The 18,110-nt window shown below is 43.3% G+C and overlaps 1 protein-coding gene across 1 annotated transcript in view; it reads left to right on the top strand.

The window, feature by feature from the left end:
• The window catches only part of ARID5B (AT-rich interaction domain 5B), a 174,676-nt gene that overhangs the window by 84,175 nt on the left and 72,391 nt on the right, over positions 1-18,110 (top strand). Inside the window, exon 4 of the mRNA XM_080823419.1 lies at positions 2,300-2,530. Coding sequence (XP_080679545.1) covers positions 2,300-2,530 — 231 coding nt within the window. The remainder of the gene's footprint in view (positions 1-2,299; positions 2,531-18,110) is intronic.

Here is an 18,110-nt window from a genome sequence, read left to right as displayed (position 1 = left end):
GGAGGAGAATGAGGGGACGAGAAGAAAGTGAAAAGCTCCCAAGAATCCAGGTGACACCTTCTGCCAGAAAATGAACTCTGAAGCCTCCATTCTTTTGCTGTCATTCAACCTGAAAAGCAGAACTTCCCCCATCTCATTTCAAGAACTTGGAGACACTAGCGCAGCGCTCCCCCCAGTACAGAAAGCCGATAGCACAAGCAAGATAGACTTCTGGGAGCTGTGTGCAGATGTGCCCAGTATTTACTCTTTGCAGGAGATGGTCTCAGGTGCTGAGCCGCCAGTACGGGTCCTGGGGGTTCGTGGTTACGCCCCTCCCCCTCATCCACGATGTCTTGGACAAGTAGAGGATAATAATACCATTGACACATTCGGGGGCTGCTTCTTCGAATAGGACTGAGATACTCTAATGATGAGGTTTGGTGAATATTTCCAGTCAAACCTTTTGTGCTTTAACTCTCCAGAAAGCACAGATTTGAACCCGAAGTGTCAACTTGTGTCTTGGTCTGCAGTAAAAATCTCAACCCGAAATGTCTTGGGACATATATCAGCATTTAAAAACTGAACTTCATCTGGGGACTTGCATTCAATATAAATATATTTCCTTGTAATTAAATACGCCAGCTGACAAAGTGGCTGCCCGTAGACCAGGCAGGCGTCTAAGAAACGTAAACTGTTAAAAGATGTCCTCTTGAAAGCAGCGAAACATCTCCATTCTTGGAGAAGCCTCCAGCCGGAGGAACTAAGTGAACATAATTAGAGATACATCTGGGTATTGGCCTCCTATCTGAGAAGGTCACATGCACACCTTCCGCGGGTCCTGGTTATATTCCATCATTTATTCTGTCCTTACTCATTTGTCTCCCACTGGTTACCAGATGGCCACGATAATGTTGGTATCCTTAACAACTGTCTTGTGCAATTCCCTGCAGCATGGTAAGGACTCAAAATATTGAGCGTTTTCCCTTTGGATAAGCCAGTGACATATCTGGGAATTGCTCACAAACGCCCCGATGGTGTGGTTATAGGGAGTGATGGCAGACTAGGTCATGGAGCCGAGATTCGGCTTGACGTGATCCAGGTGGCAGGCTATCAGAGGGGAGCTTTTGCCATTCCTCAAGCTCAAGATGAAGGAAGGGGTCCTCTAGGCCGAATCTGGTTTTTATAAATAAGTGCTTAATATCGAGAGGTGTAGATAAGCGGTAAGATCATTGTAAAAGGGAGCTACGTGAAAGTTGCTGAAACGTTCTGAGCTAAGCTGGTTCTGATGGAGCTGTCACAGGACGCTTGGGGAGTCCTCTCAGCATGGTTCTCGGAGTTGTGCCAAGTTACCAGATGGGTTTGAGGCACATTAGAAGATAGGGAGCATGGGAAGGGGGGAGGGCAGGGGAGTGGATGGATCAATCAAGCAGGGTTAGATCATGCTGCAAAAACGAATAACCCCCAGATCACAGCCTCACTTAAAACAATGAAGGTTTCTTTTGTGCTTGTGTTCTGTGTCCATTTCCGACCAACAAGGGGCTCTGCTCCGTGTGATTCTTGCTCCAAGACCCCGAGTGGCAGCTCAGCCGCTCTCTGAGTCATTACAGGTGTGCAGGACAAAGAGAAAGAGAGAATGTTGTCAGTCAGACACTGGCCCCTAAAGTCACCACTCACTTCTGTCCTATTTTATTGGCCCCAACAAGTCACAGGGCCACTTGACTGCCATGGGACAGGAGGCATGCATGGTCTTTCCACAAGACCGTAAAGAACCAGAAATATTTGTCGACAGCCCTAACCACCACCAGATTAGTTGATGCTGCTATCTGAACTTATGGTCGCCTCTCTGGGGCCAGATGACCCTTCCAGGGCCTTCTAGCACTGAAAGATTAGACAGTCTAAAGAAAGAGCAGACTGGAAATATGTAGAAAGCAGCTCAACAAAATTCCAATTTTTCCTGTGATGATGACTTTAATGCTTGAAATATATATATCAGACCCTTGGAAAAACAGTTTTTTGGTTCTGCTGCTTGCTGATGACCCAAACCTTGCTTCGTCTGTCTCTGGGGGTCGCCCCGACTCTTTCTTCTCTCCACCTTTCCTCTTCCCTGCCGGTAACCAGAGGTCCCTTTAGTGGAACCGGGGTGGTGAGATGGGGCTGGGAGAATGCTGGTGTCCCCAGACTGGGAGAAAGACTAACCGGTGTCAGGGTCTCACGGAAGACACGTTTTCATGACAAAACAGAGTGACCACCGCAATTAGGCCACGGTCATGACGGCTCTGTGGGAGGCAAGAGGGTAACGGAAGTGTTTTCTCTTGTCTAGGGGAGGATGAGGAAGAAACAAACGTGATCGTGCTCAGCTACCCTCAGTACTGCCGGTACCGATCGATGCTAAAGCGCATCCAGGATAAACCATCTTCCATTCTAACGGACCAGTTCGCGCTAGCCCTGGGGGGCATCGCCGTGGTCAGCAAGAACCCTCAGATCCTGTACTGTCGGGACACCTTCGACCACCCAACTCTCATTGAAAATGAGAGTATATGCGATGAGTTTGGTGAGTCTTTTGTTTGTTTTCCTACATGAAACTTGTGTGTGTGTGTGTGTGTTTCCTTGTTTTGGGTTCTTGTGCAGAGCCGCGATGGGGAGCAAGGCTTATTTTCACCCGCTCCTTCCCCTCCCCCAAATTGTCATGGCATAAAGCACCATTGCCTCCTGGGCGGCCTCTGTTTGCTAGGGTCAAGGGAGATTATTTAGAATTTGTTGTTCAGTATAGGGTCTGAAGTTGCTTGGTCGACCTTGAAATTGGACTTTAGGACAGGAAGCTTTCATGTTCGTTCTTTCTTAAAAGGCTTCAACTATTCAGATACTGGCTTGTTTTTTTTTGTTTTGTTTTTTTTTTTTTAAACTGATCTTTCTCTTTTCAGTGTGATAAGGAACTATAAAAATGCACCCATTGTAGCCACTTCAGTACTATAAGGTGAACAAAAAGATTGATGATAGATCCCTACGCCCCTTGATTTTTTCATGTACATGTATGGATACACATATATATCCATCTTTGGTGGGCACAGTGTATAAAAATATGTATAGATATTTATATATCTATCTATATTCAGATATCTATCTATATATATATCTTTATACTCCCAGAGATGGATATATGCACACATAATTTTGTCTGCATCTCTCCTAGCTGATCGGTCATGTGTCTCTATAGATAGACGCACAGGCGAAGATATATCATAGGTTTGGGAGACTTTGCATGACGCAGTGAATGGCTGGAGGCAAGCCAGGCTCACATCTCTCACATCTTCAGTTTCTCATCTGTTTGTTGAAGAGATTGGATCATATCAGTGGTTCTCAACAGGCTGGGCAGGGATATCAGAATACCCTGGGGGTGCTTTACCCAGCTAGACATATTCCTTGGAAATTCCTGTACTTACAGAGGCATGAGACCCCCCCCCCCACCTCACCCTACCCCCTGCTTTGGGATTGGCCACCCTGGTGTGACCACTGTGATGGCTGACCCATGCTGAAATCTTTCTTGGGGATCTGGGAGGACAAGAGGCTGAGACCCATGGCCCAGAGAGAGCATTGATGGGGTCACTTTGAGTCAGAATATCGGAACAGTCCTTGATTCTGTCGGTTAAGGTTTTCCCAAGCCTCCCCAGTTTGTGGATTATTCAGGTTCAGATTTTTCTGCTCAATTGTCACAGGCCTCAGCACGGTTTAGGAAATCCACCGTGGCCTCCGTACTCTGATTATTTGTGACCCAGCAGCCCCTTACGGGCTGCAGAGGGCTTGTAAGTAAGAGTGTCATGAAGAGATGATCCAAGAAGGAAGAGGGGGAAAGAGGAAGGGGACCTCGGTTCATCAGACATGGCATCTTTTTCCTTATAAACTTTTTTTCGGATGCCTTTCCCAACTCTGCCTTACCAGATGACTGTCAGTCTAGAAGAGAACAGTAGCCTTTATACAAGTTATTTATTCCTACTTCCAAGAAGAATTTAGTGTCATATTTTTAATACTCAACTATTGTAGTCATGTAGGTGAATGTATCCAATACACCTTTTCAAAAAATGCCCTCTCTTTCTGGATCTGCATTTACAAATCATCCCTTTTTAATTTCAGGGTGTTTAATTTCTGTTTTCAGGGTATTTTTGTGTTTTGTTTTGTTTTTCTCTCATATCCCCTACTCCCAAACCCTCTGTCCTGCTTGCCACTCAAGAGGTCTGTAAATTCCTGACACAAAATAAAACTGAAAGAATGCTTTCCCTCATTTAAGAGTAGTCAGAGTTAGGGTATCATAATGTAACATAATGAAAAATGTTTTAACCTTTTTGGCTAATTTAAGAGTTATTAGTCATTGAGCTTCAAAGCTGTTGCGTCTGGAATTGGTAATAGAAAGAAGTTCCAATTTAACAATGATCACAATGGTTGTTAAGAGTTACTAAATTAGTTTTAAATGTTCTCCACAAACATGGGCATCTGACTTTTGAATGTTTTCCTGAACTTTTCTTCTGGTAAAGCTAATTTTAATGCTGTTTTTCTTCTCCAGCCTCTTAAAGTGGAAACTTTCTTTTGGAATAAAGGTACCTTTAAAGAGCTTTTAGATGGTTAGTTTAATAATTAGAATATTAGTTTTTCTTTTCGTGGAGTCTGTACTTCAGATAGTTTGCACTTCATGTAGTATTTCGTTTTAGTAACTGAACCCCCCCCCCCCCAAATCTTATTTTTGACCTGATTTGAACACCTTCGCCAACATTCCTCCCCCACCTTCCACTCTTGGTCCTCCAACTAAATTTCCGGAGAACACCCTTTTAAACCTCCAACTGGTTGTATTTGAAATCAACATGGGTGAAAGGGTTTGTTAAAACGTGGGGTTGGATTTCTCCAACCAACTAACATTTGGTAGAAGAACATAAATTTAATTAGTGACTAGCATTAAACAAATGTTCCTAATATGAAACACTGCCAGATGACCAAAACACTTCTGTCAGATTACCGCGGGTGCCAGGGGGCCCACAGATGAATTTTCTACACAGTATATATTCTGTACCACACTTTTGGCGACTCAGTAATTGGTCAAATGTAATTTAGGTAACAGTATGCCTAGGCTGTAAAAATCAAATTTTATTAACCATATCACCAGGTGGATGAATGGTGGACCTGATGGCAAAGAGTTTATAGCATTTAGCAGCTACACTTTTGACACATGAAATTCATAAATTGCCATAAAGTACCTGCAAGGCCCTTCGCAAAAGGACAGTGTCTGCTTTCCTATGATTAAATAATGTTTATTTTATTAACTAATATATTTTTTGCTTTCTTCTATTAAATGGGATTATGGAAGGGGGGCGGGAGAGGGTGTTCAAAAGATAAATAAAACACAGTTCTTGCTTGTTTGGAGGATTTAAAAATCTAATTGGGGAAGACAGGATTAACGCACCTGAAAGGTTAACTAATGTTGCAAGAAAGTCAATGATTAAGTATTCGGTGAGTGTTGTAGAAAGCAAGCACAGGAGGAATTTAGCAGTGGGGCTGGTGGGGGTGGGGGCGCGGGGTGGGGGGGGTGATCATGGGAGGGGTCAGGGAGAGCTTCATGAAAAAGGCAGGACTGGGTCTGGTTTTTAAAAAAGTCAGGGAGAAAGGCTAATAGAAAAGTTTTGGATCACTTATAATTCATGTCCTGACTCTCCATGTTGGGAACGGCTGCCTTCACCGTGGGTCAACTGTTGGCCTCCCCTAGGTTTGTTTACCCTTAATAAATGGTCTGGTGCCCTCTCTACCTGGGGAACATGAGTTTCAGTCTGTGGACCAAGGCTGGGACAATCCCAGGCAGTGCCTCTGGAACTGGAACTGGGCTTTCCTGGGCAAGGATGAGCCACATTTTCTCCGTGTGACCACCTTTCCCAACGGCTCAGACACCTCCCCCCTTCCCGCTCCCCCCCATTGTTTCAATGTTGTCCACTGAATAACAAGTTTAATTGAATAATAAAAGTAAGGCTTTTAAATCTACAGCGAATCCCTATAAATAAATTCTCTGTGGAATTTTATGAAGCTGTTTAATGAAAAGTTTGATTAGAAACTATTAAAGAAAAATAGAATAGATGAAATTTCATCATTTAGTCCCACATTACAGTGGTGTCATTTTGATTTTTATTTACATTGAGATATTCAGAATAGAGTAAATATATCCTGGTTTTAATTAACTATCCTCCTTACTTGGGAAAGGTTATTTTAGGCTTGAAGGGTTTTGATAGCGTACCATCTGCTTTCTTCCCTGTATTTTATTCAAGTCCCTTCCCTGCTTTACAGCACTGTGCAATGTCTAAACCTATGACATAAGCATAAATTGAATCATATTAATGACAGGTGATTGAAAAGCCTCAGCCTCGACATCCTGCCTGAATCCTTCCGTCTTGTCAGTTACAATGCTCTTAAAGGCCGTGTGCTCTTTTCTCAGCGCAAGAGAATTGACTGTTCTTAAACCTAAAGCAACAGACTCCCCCATGAAAGCATTGTGAAGACTGGCTGTGTAGCGCATGCAATTAGGAAATGAGATTATAATAATAATGAGGGGAAAGTGACATCAGGAATGACAGTTTTTCTCGTAGGAATCTTTACCCTACACGTAATTCCTGCCCCCACTGTCCTGTTAGAATCTTCAAACATGAGGCATTCTTCCACCACCCCCCACCTCGCTTTTACCGCTTCTTATAATTTGATTCCTCTTTTATAAAACAGATACCGTCATGTATATTGTGTTATTGTCTGTGCTCTGCAGAGAAAACAGACACACATGCAAACATTTTGTCTGTTTTCCCTGTTAGAACAATAAAATGTCCACCAGTTTGTAATGCACAATGTTTACCTTAATAACACACGGGCTGATTTCACATGTGCGAAGCGTTGACAGCTGAATCCAAACAGGCGTGTGCAGTACCGTAGATGAATGGACAACTTTAAGGTACTAGCTTTTACCAGAGAGATATAAGATCGACCCAATACATATAAATGAGACAAAATCAGTCCTTAAATGTGAGTTGAACTAAGTGAATGAAGACATGGTTGATTAAAGAAGTAATAAAAGATATGGCTTATTTTAGTCTGAGTTTTGAGTTGCGAAGAGACAAAAGTCATGCTTCTGAGTTCTTTGGAGTCAGGGTGTGTGTGTGTGGTGGTGGGGATGTTCCTTGACAAAGGAATGGTATGGGGTTCAAGGAAGGATGTGGTAATTCACCTGAAAAGAGCGGAGATGAGATGGGCTGCCGTCTTGGCATTTGGTCCACGTGCAAGAAACCAAGAGCTCTGATGACCCTTAGGGAGACAGTGGCTACATCAGTACTGAAACATGTGTCTTGCTGAAGCCCAGGTAGGATAGCACAGTCTGGGCGGGGGGTGGGGGCTGGGAGCGCAAGTGCTGGGCTTGCAAATCGCCTGATATGAATCAAGGCTCACGTGTCTGATTTGATGTTCCTCCGGGCAAGTGACATAAGGCCCCTCACTTATCCCGTCTTTCAAACTGGGTAGAAATGGCTCATCACCAAGCTTAGACTAAGTCTGTATTCGCTTGATGAAAAAAACAGTCCTCATGATCAATGAAGATTCTCTACTCGTTTCTATTACAATCTTAGGCCTTGGACAGCTTACAATCATCCAAACCGATCTCACTCTGTAAATAATAAAGGAACCATTTCTCTAAGGCTCTGGGACTCTTCCTAGAACCTTAATGGAAAAGAAAAGTTTTCTACTTTTACATTACGTTTTTAAGAAGCTTTTCTGACTCTGCACTGAACTTTCCCTTTCTGTTTTCCTGTTGAGTGAAATAATGATGTTATAGACAAAAGAAGAAAAAAGCCAAGGGAGAGAAGGAAACAGAAGAGGAGATGAAACCTTGACTATTTATGAAGGAAGATTCAGGATGTGTAAAATTATTTTGAAGCCTAGAGGACAAGCTGGACTCTGCCTCTTCCCCTCTAAACATCACATGTTTTGCTGGAAATGAAAGGAAAGGCAGTTGTTTTGTTAAGGATCATGGGAATTTGTAAGTGAGTAAACATTTTTTTTTCCTTGCCTAAGTAGGTTTCATGGTCACAGTGGATTTCGATGATCAAATGGCCTTGTTCCTGGCCCCTGTCCACATTCAGACTTTCTCTGCCTGCCTGCCTGCGGTGCCCACCGATCTCCCAGATGATAACAAGGCAGATGTTTCTCTTTAATTGAAGCTGAGTGGGAAAGGAGTCGGGCTTCCTGTATATTGCTGTTTATGCAGAAGTCCTTAACCTCCAGAGGTCTCTCTTAGAGGACTGCTTTGTCTTGGACATTTTCTAGGGATTCTGTTTATCGCTAGAGAATGGTCTAACCAAAACCATGCTTGGTACCTTCTCTTTGTTGCATGTGCTGCCCAAGGAGGGACAGAGGAATGCTTAAGTTCATCATGCAGTGCAGTCAACTGAACCCAGATAAATCTGCTGGTAGTGGTATATGGGATGTGCTTGATAGGACCTGATGATTAACATATGGCCTTGGCTTCCAGGACACGGAGACCCAAAGAGGGCTGGGGGGCAGACCTCCTTGGACAGAGGCGTTGGAAGCTAGGGTACTATCTCTCTTGAGTGTTAACAAACAGAATTTTTATGTTGTTACTCTAAACTAATTTTCAGTCAGGATATATGGAATGGCTAGGATTCATGAATTTCTTTTCTATTTTTGGAAATTTCTTTTCCAAATAATTCCAAAATAATTTCTTTTCTACTTCTATTTCTTTTCTTTTCTATAACTCTGGACTCTTTCTGTAGCTGAGGGGAGGGGACTCAATGGGCTATTAAAAACTGTTTGGACTCATGGGTACAATAAACCCTTGTTCACTCCAGAAGAAAGGATTTGTGTCTATATTGGCTAATATCTCACCTAGCATTTCATTTAGAAAAGCAAGAAAGTTAGATCCCATTACATTAGCAAGATCAACATATTCCTCTCTAGGGTGAAACAGATATTTTTATCAATTCACACGTACACACACACACATACTACAGGAAAGAATTGAAAAATCACAGGCAAAAATGCTAGTTAGGGATAGGAATGGTAGAATGAAGTTCAGAATAAGCCTGTATTCGCTTGATTTTTAAAATCCTCTTGTTGCCAAAGATACCCTCTAAGCCCCTTCATTCTGTCGTGTCAAGGGAATTGAATTGATTAAAGTTCCCTGGACTATAGGAGAGGCTATCTGGGGTCCACCAACATCTATCACATACCTGCTGTGTGCCAAGTGCTGTTCTGGTCCCTGTGCACACAGTTGTGAACAAGACAGAAAAATTTACACTCCTAATGATCTTACAATATCGTGTGTGGGGAGAAAATATGGGATGGCCATGGACCATATGTCGTGGGTATAGACCATACCTCACAGAGCTGTGGGGATCAAACACTTAGACGGTAGATGGCAAGTACTGTTAAGTACTCCTCGTTAACTAAATCTCCTTGTACCTCTTGTACGACCCAACACAACCTTAACCACGCATCAAGTCCATAGTGGCTCCTCAAAACACATTTACAGAATTATTTCATACCTACACAGACTCCTAGGGACATGAGGTATCATTTGCTACTAAAAAATCATTCAACATCCGCTCATTCCAGAAATACTTGTTTGTTTGTCCTTCTGCATGGAATGTGTTTCCCCAGATATCTTGGGTCTGGCTCCCTCTCATCATTCCAGTCTCAGCTCAAATGTCTGCTCCCCAGAGAAGTCTTCTCTGACTTTCTCCTTTGCACGAGTCTTGTTCCACTCCATCACCCAACCTATAATTATCTTCCTGGAACTTATCACTATCTGAAATTAACTCTCGTATTCGTTTCTTTACACATTTATGGTCTGTCCCCACCTGGGCTACAATGCAGGCTCTTTCAGAGCATGTCCACAGCCATGTACCCAGGGACCAGACCAAGACTGGCCACACGGAAGGTGTGTAATAAATACCGGTTACACGAGGGAATGGATATGTGCATGCCGTGTGTCAGTATCCTTGCTCTCCCCCATTTTCCAGATAAGGACAATTCAGCCCAGCCAAGTGACCTCGCTATCAAGTGGCAAAACCAGTTTTTGAACCTAGACAGTCTGGCTCAGTATCCATGCTCTTAACAGTCACACGAGATTGCCTCTCAGCTTCGACCTGGCTCAGGAAGGTCTTTCCGGCTTCCTGAGATCCAGTGTCCTAGGAACAGATAACTGATCACCAGCTCTCTAGATATTGAAGGTGCAAGGGGTTCTGTAGGATTTAGAGAGATCGGTGTGTGGGGGAGGGGTTAGGAAAGGAATGGTGGAGAAGATTCAAAGTCTGAAAACTGGGATGGGATCAGGAGACTTTCAGGCGAACCATGGTCCTCGCTTGTCCGATTATACCAGCCTCCCTGATGGAGCGTTTGCTGCCCTGTGGTCTTCCACACACACCCAGAGTGATGCTTCCCATCTCATCACAGAAGCAGATATCAGTCTAGAGTCCTGTACGAGCCACAGGTTGAAAGGAGCAGATGGTAAACTGCCCCACGTTCGTATGGGCTTTTCCTAAGGTGTGGGGTTGCGACGCTCACAGGACTCTGACTGTACACCTCTCTCTAATTTTCTGCTTAGAACGCATTGGCTTTCCCAACTTGGCATCCTCCCTTAATGAAAAAATTATAGGTCTAATTTCAAAAAATGAAATGTATGCAAGCTTTCCTGCTTCTGTCACTTCTTTATGCCTGTAGCACATTAATCATTTCCCTTTTTAAAATTAAATTTCGCTTGCCATGGTTTGGTAATGGGTAATGAGCTTTTCGAAGGAGGCAAAGCAGCCAGGCTCTTGGCACAGGAGTGGACTGTGCTGCCTGCTCAGGAAATCTTCTCATCGCTGGCTGGCGTGGGCCTTGATTCCATCATCTGGGCTTTATGCTCCCTTTGGAAGTTGCCTAGAAATTCTCTCCCTTAGAATCTCTTTTCTGAACGGCCTTTTTGGCTCTCCAGTTGCCATCATGAAGGACTGGAGAACAGATGGGATTTGGGCAGAAAAAGACTGATATGTTCTAATGCTGGTGGGTGCTTCCATTCATTCACTGAAAACCGACTCGGTTGAAGGCAGAACTCCAGGCATTGTTGCAATATCGGTCTCTGCTGTCAAGACACTCAAAAATTCAAGTTGGCTGAGATAAGACGTAGAGTAATGGGCCACTACAAATATTATTGTGATCTTCTTAACAATTCTGAATCTTGCCATGAGTGACCGGATAACATAGTTTCTGCAGAGTCACAGGTCCAGTATGTTGCCAAAGTGGGAGTTAGCACCCCCCACCCCAGTCCCCTGACCCCAGGGACATACTTTTCCACCCCAAAGTGAGAGGAGCACGGGGCTAAGGTTCTGGACTTACTCTGAAATTTTGATGTTCCGAGGAGACGATATCTGCCGGGCTTCCTAAGTGGGAAAGCTTTGCCACATACTGGCCCCTGCAAGGCAGTCCACTAGGGAATGACTAGAGGAGGTCCAACTGTAGGTGCCCCTGGAGTTAAAAGATGTAAAAGAGAGCTGGGATGTCAGGGGAGGCCTCTGGGAGGAAGTAGATCTTCAACCGGACCTTGAGGGATTCAAAAAGAAGGAAGTTATTTCAGGTGAGGAGGTGGAAAATACTCCAGACTTTGAAGCTCAAGGAAAGAGGTTGTTTCCTTTGCCTTTTTTAGCTATCAGCATAGACATTTAACACACACACACACACACACACACACACACACACACCCCAAAACAAAACAGCCTCCACAAGCAAAATTTTTTTCTTCCTAGAAGATGTCACCTTCCCCTGAGGGACCAGGTGCTCCTGAGTCCTTCTCCCAGAGGCCCCATTGTGGTTAGGACCCGGGGGAAGCCTCTTGGGCGAAAAAATCGACTTGTCTCTTATTAAATTGGAAATTTCCCCTTGGGCCTATAAGAAGGAAAAGGAGGGATGCATCAACTTTGCAGCAGGGGGTAAAGGAGTGAGGTGCCTGGTTGGTTTCCTGGGTGTTTAAGGGGCTGCTTCTAGGTTGAAATTGTAGCTTCTAAAGAATCATCTTCACTCCGTGTCATCTGGAGTTTCTCAGTACATTTCTAAAGTTGCTTTTTTCTTCTGCTTGGTATTAAAGTTAATGGATTCTATTGCATTTCTCTTCCCTAGACTCTAAGCTCCTAGAGGGGGTAAGAATCATGCCTTACTCACCTCTGTATCAACGTATGTTTGTGGAAATGATATAGAAACCCTGATATAAAAATCCTGCTAAAATCCAGAAGGTTTCAAATCATCGTTTTCTCTCCTTTCTTAGTGTCAAGTGTTTCTTGACCTCAATCTTTAAGGTTTAGCTCATTGCCAATTGATTTAATTCTCAAGGAAGAGTATCTAGCTCAAAGGACATGGTTTTCTTCTCAACATCTACTCACCCCTTCGAACCAGAGGAATGTTACTCATCAACTGGCCAAGGTCTTTGGTTGAAGATTGTTCATTTGTTATGATGTTTAATAGAGCTTGGGGTCTACACAACCTAGAAGGGTGTTCCCTGAGGAAGACAAGCAGTATCTGTAAATTAAGGCAAGTGGTATCCAGAAGTCACCACACTGATCTTTCCAGTCTCTAACCTACAGATCTCAGAATTCAATGTGAAAACCAAGAAACAGTGGCAGAGTCATTAGCATATAGGACATTGACAAGTTCCAGTGACATGTGGGCTATATGGACCTGGAACATAATGTAGATCATGGTTCAGGTTGAAATCATACCAGAAAATGTTGGGAAAGAAAAGGCTTAACCAGTTTCATGTTCATCATTAGGAAGATTACTGGGTGGGTGGCACTTACACCCAGAGGATCATTTGTGGATCACTGGCCTGCTCCATGGCATATGTCGATGAGGATGAGGCCTTCTGGCTTCCAGGAGAGCTCCGTGGAGGAGAGCTCCATCTTTGGATGAAGCCCGTTCACAACATACAGGGTTGAACATGTCACACTTTCTTCCTCACAGTTCCAGACATGAACATTAGGTCTTTGAAATAGGAGATATTTTAAGAAAAATATCACACAGAGTGCCAGAAACTATACTGTCCCATCCCCCAGCACAGATACCTTCCAAAAGAGAAAGGATGTTGGTGGAAGTGGGTTCTTTTGAGGTCTGTCTTTATCACAGAGCAGATCACAGGTCCCATGCTATTGAGAATGCATTCTATCCCATAGTTGTCGAACGAAAGGAAGTTGAAGTATGTCAGGACCAGAACAAAAGGGCTATTGGGAGCCCCCATTACATTTCTTGCTGACCATTGGTACCAGTGTCATCTGCTGGAGCTGAGATCAGGAGGTAGCTTCAGAGAGCAGAGAGAGTGTGGCCTCACTGGTCCCAACCCAGCAACCGCTCAGCCCACCCTCAGCCCCGCCATTTACAACTCACGAGAGGAATGTCCTTTCCATGGACAGGTGTTCTCCTACTTTTCAAATGGCCATCAGCCCATCTTCAGTGTCTTTCTCCTAAACAACCGTGTAGAACCTCAAGGACTGGTGTCCATGACCCCCTTGGGAAGTTGAAGAACTGATGGGGAAAGTCAGCACTCCTCCTGAGTGCAGGAGTGGTAAGACCATGATGGGACATGGACATCAGCTTCCAGATCTGTGCTCTTGAGGCCATCCCCCCAAAATGGGGCCCGGTCCTGAAGGGCATGGCCTCACAGCCATGAGATCCTGTGCAACAAACCCTAGTCAACAGTGATTTTCAGCCAACCAGATGCTCCCAGTCCTTCATCCCCTTTTACTGTGTTTCAAGGAGGGGAAAAATTAGTAAAAAACAGCCCATATGTTTTTCAAAATATTTTTCTCATTATGCAATTATTTCCATTATGGAAAGGACAAGTATAATAATAATAATAATTGCCACTCTTCTGTGAACGTGTACCATATGTCAGACCTTATGCTAAGTCCTGTCCATACGTGATCTCACTTACTCCTTAGAGCGCCCCTGTACGAAATCTCATATTAACCGTCACTTCGCAGGGCAAGAAGCAGAAGCTAAGAAAGGTCACATCAGCCCAAAGTCACACAGCCAGTAAGTGGTCAGGCTTGATTCCAGATCAGGTCTGTCTAGCTTCAAAGCTGGTATGCTTATCCACTCTTTGATATTGCCTGCCTAAATACCACCCGTAATCTCATCAGGGTTTATCAATTCCTTTCAGACTTTTTCCAAAGCATTTTTATTTACTTGAGAATATTTTATATATGCGATTGCTATATCATAAAATTTTAGTCATTGTAAAATGAACATTTCCCTATATTATTACAAACAGTTTTACAAGCAGCATTTTAACAGTTGCATACTACTGCATCAAATGACTTTATCAGAGTTTACATAATCCCTTTCTAGTAGAAGTTTGTTTTCATTTCTTCCAGGGTTTTTAGTTTTGTTGCTTAAATGTAAGATGTATAATTAACACTGTAATGAACATCTTTTTTTTTTGTAATGAACATCTTCATATATAAAAAATCAGCATTTTGATGGTTTCTTTCGGATAAATTCCAAGAATCTCTTATTGCCAGAATTATTTCCCTTCTAAGCAATAGCAGAGCTGTGGGCTAATTAGAGCCAGCTCTGTGCTTACCCACAATCAGGCCTTCCAGCTGGACCTTCTAGAGCTAAGTCTGAGGATGCTGAGAACCCAGGGTCCAGAATGAAGATCCAGAGTTTCTGTGTGGCTCTAAAGCAAACAGGAAAAAATTTCTTCAGTGAACACTGGGGGGCTTGGGCAAGAATGAGCTCAGGCAAAGATTTTCAGTCTCCTGCAGAACTTACTAAAATTTTGATTTTTAGTCTCCAGCCTCCTGAATTTGGATGGACTGTAACATCCTATCACCAATATTTTAATCGTACTTGATGCACACTGAAGTTTGGGACTCAGTGCTGTAGGAATGCCTGTAGCTGTAGTCGGTGGCAGGGGTAATGAGGTATGGAAGTCAATAGTGTAATGATTACTGCCAGCCAGCTCCTCCTTCCTTAATTGCTTCCATCCAGGTGTGATGGCGGGATGCCTGAGCCAGGATTGTGCTGATGTGCTAGAGGGTGGTGACAAGTCGCAGCAGAAGGTGGGGTATGTTCCCTGGGCAGTCACCAGCTCAGGTAAAAAGTCTTCCCTTAAGTAAAAGTGCAGAGCCATTGGGTTGCCTGGGTGGCTCAGTCAGTTAAGCGTCCAACTCTTGATCTCAGCCCAGGGTTGTGAGTTCAAGCCCCACATTGGGGTCCCCGCTGAGTGCAGAACCTACTTACAAAAAAAAAAAAAAAAAAAGGTGCAAAGCTGTGATTTTGGAGGCATACACTCCAGTGCTATTAATTACCTAGCAATTAAGAAAAAGCACAATGTACTTGAAAGGGCACTTGACTGGCAGTCTAGAGAACAGGGTTCAGGATCTGATCCTCTCACCAAATAGGAAGCTTTAGCGGCTCAGTTAATTCCAGGCTTCCAGTCCTATATGCGAAATGGAAGGTTGGACTAGATGTTTTTAGAATCTTGGCCCCATTCGAGAATGTGAAGAAAGCCATGAATTTTCTTCTAACACAAATGTGCATGACTACATCATCACTATCATCATTATCATCATGACTTTGAACTATGTTAGCAAAAATTAACATATCAAACAAATATAGGAAATCTGCATGTATTTTTCGGAATTTGTCCACTTTTTGCAACCTTAGGTTATGAACCCCTAGACCAGGTGATCTTTCAGATCCTTTCTGTTCTCACATACTTGGCGTTCTGTCTGGGAAACAAATAGCAATTTGTAACTATTCCCTGATTCACTAAGCAGGACAGCTCATTTCCTGAGAATTCTGGTTAATTAAAAAATAAAATAACCGTAACTCACACCTTTTATTGAAAGCGTACTGTGTGTCAGGCATTGTGTTAGGTGCCTAAATATCGTCTGTGTCCCTAAATGCTATCTATGTAATGAATTGTGTATATTTTAGATGATTAATCACTTCTGTGGAAAGTTTAGTGGGGCCAACTTTCACATGTATCAAGCACTTTATACATACATCAACTCCTTAAATTCTCACAGTACTTTAAAGTGGGTGGTGTCCCTGTTATGCGGATTAAAAAAATTGAGGTTCAGAGCTCTTGAAGAGGAAGTCATCCAACAGTATTCAAGGGCAGAGCTGGGATTCAAACCCAGCTCTATACTTTACAGCTAGTGCTCTGATAGGGTGTGCTGTGCTTCTCTTTTTGGTAAACTGTTAACTCCTCTGATTCACTTACATAATGATTACAAGAATCCAGCCTGTGCTCAAAATTTTTGACACAAGGGACAAAAAAAAAAAAAAAAAAAAAAAAATCCCACAGAAATAGTAGCTGAGTACATTCTTCACGCTCACCTGCATGGTCTGTGTTTTCCCACCCCTGGGCAGTCGCCATGTGATGATTCCTGTGAGGTTTTTTTTTGTTTTTTTTTTTAAGATTTTATTTTATTTATTTGAGAGAGAGAGAAAGCAAGCAAGAGAGAGCACAAGTGGGGTGAGGGGCAGAAGGCAAACAGGCTCTTCACTAAGCAGGGAACCCGACGCGGGGCTCGATCCTGGAACTCCAGGATCATGACCTGAGCCAAAGGCAGACTCTTAACCTACTGAGCCACCCCGGAGCCCCGAGTCCTGTGAGTTTAAACATGGTCAGTCACCTCAGCCTTCCCTGAGGTAGACTGAGCCCCTGCTGTAGGTGAGGTGCGACCGTGAGGAAGACCGAGAGTGAGTTGGTGCCTATCGGGGGCACCTCGTCAAGCGCAGTGTCTCCTCAGGTGTGCATTGGGTCCTCTCTCACTGTATGCTGAATAGGACATAGTATGGCCCATGGGTCACATCTGGCCCATCACCGTCCTCTAGAGTTTTTATTGGAACACAGCCAGGCCACACTCACACTCTTCCATCTCATCCACAACCACTGTTGTGCAAAGTTGAGTATGCCCCTCAAGGCTGAAAGTATTTCCACTCTGACCCTTCACAGAAACGTTAGCTGACCCTCATGCAGACCAAACGACAAGGTACTAGATTTCCCCAAATCCAAGACAACATCATGCATAACACACATTGTTTTCATATGTACCACTAAACAATAAAAAACATTATCATTGTCAGATCCCGTCAGTGGGGAGACCGCCGATCTTGGAGACATAGAAACGTGATAAGGATTGCATACATTATGATGGAAATTTGATCCTTTCCAGAGAGATGTTTTAGAGACATTTTTAAAAAATGTAAATAGGAATTGTCAGGAAGACTGTTTTCCCTTGCCCATAAATCGACCAAGCTGTTGACTCCCCGTGAAACCTATAATAACAGACCATGTGATGGGACCCAGTGAATCAGAAAAGTGCTGGCTTTTTGGCATCTGTCTTGCCAAAGACTTGCTATTAATGAGTGGAAGAAATATTTTGGCTTTGTTCTCCGATACTATTTTCAACTCCCATTAGTATAAATATTTAGGGTGTCTCAGTACAGCGGCTTGTGTGGCAATAAAATTGTTAGTTCTTTTATCTTAGGGCTGGAATATTTGAACAGTACTCTTGTTCCTGAAATGGGTTATGAGGCTGCGTACGAAAGGCTTTGTAGTAGTTTGGAATGGGAAGCTTCTCTGATGCTGCTTATGGTCAGATTCTTACCAGTCTGAAAAATATGCTAATTACACACAAGGCTCTGAGCAAAGAGTGAACTCAATATTACGATTTTAAACTTCCTCCAAACAAAAACAGGACACCACTTCGGGCGAGATAGCGATTAAATGGCATCAACGACGTGTGCCCTGCTTGGGTATGCAAATTGATCGCCATGCGGACTCGTGTGTGTAGATCCAGGGAACAAATATAAGTCATGGTATGATGTTTTGTTTTTCCTTCAAAAATAGAAATTTAGGAATTCTGAGTCAGGCCACTTATTATTTGGCTAATTCAGCTGCAGAGTAAGTTATTAATGACCCCCAGATGTTGTTTATAGTGATTGGATATTTTCAGTTGTGAAGTAATATTTTCTTGTGTGTGTGTGTGTGTGTGTGTGTGTGTGCGCGCAAGTGATATTTCTTAATATGCTCTACGGCATCTGAATAAAAGTTTGATGGC

Source organism: Martes martes, assembly GCF_963455335.1.
Source record: "Martes martes genome assembly, chromosome: 14".
In the NCBI taxonomy this organism is placed as follows: domain Eukaryota; kingdom Metazoa; phylum Chordata; class Mammalia; order Carnivora; family Mustelidae; genus Martes; species Martes martes.
Note: the sequence above shows the minus strand (reverse complement) of the source record. Positions and strands in the feature narration are given on the sequence as shown.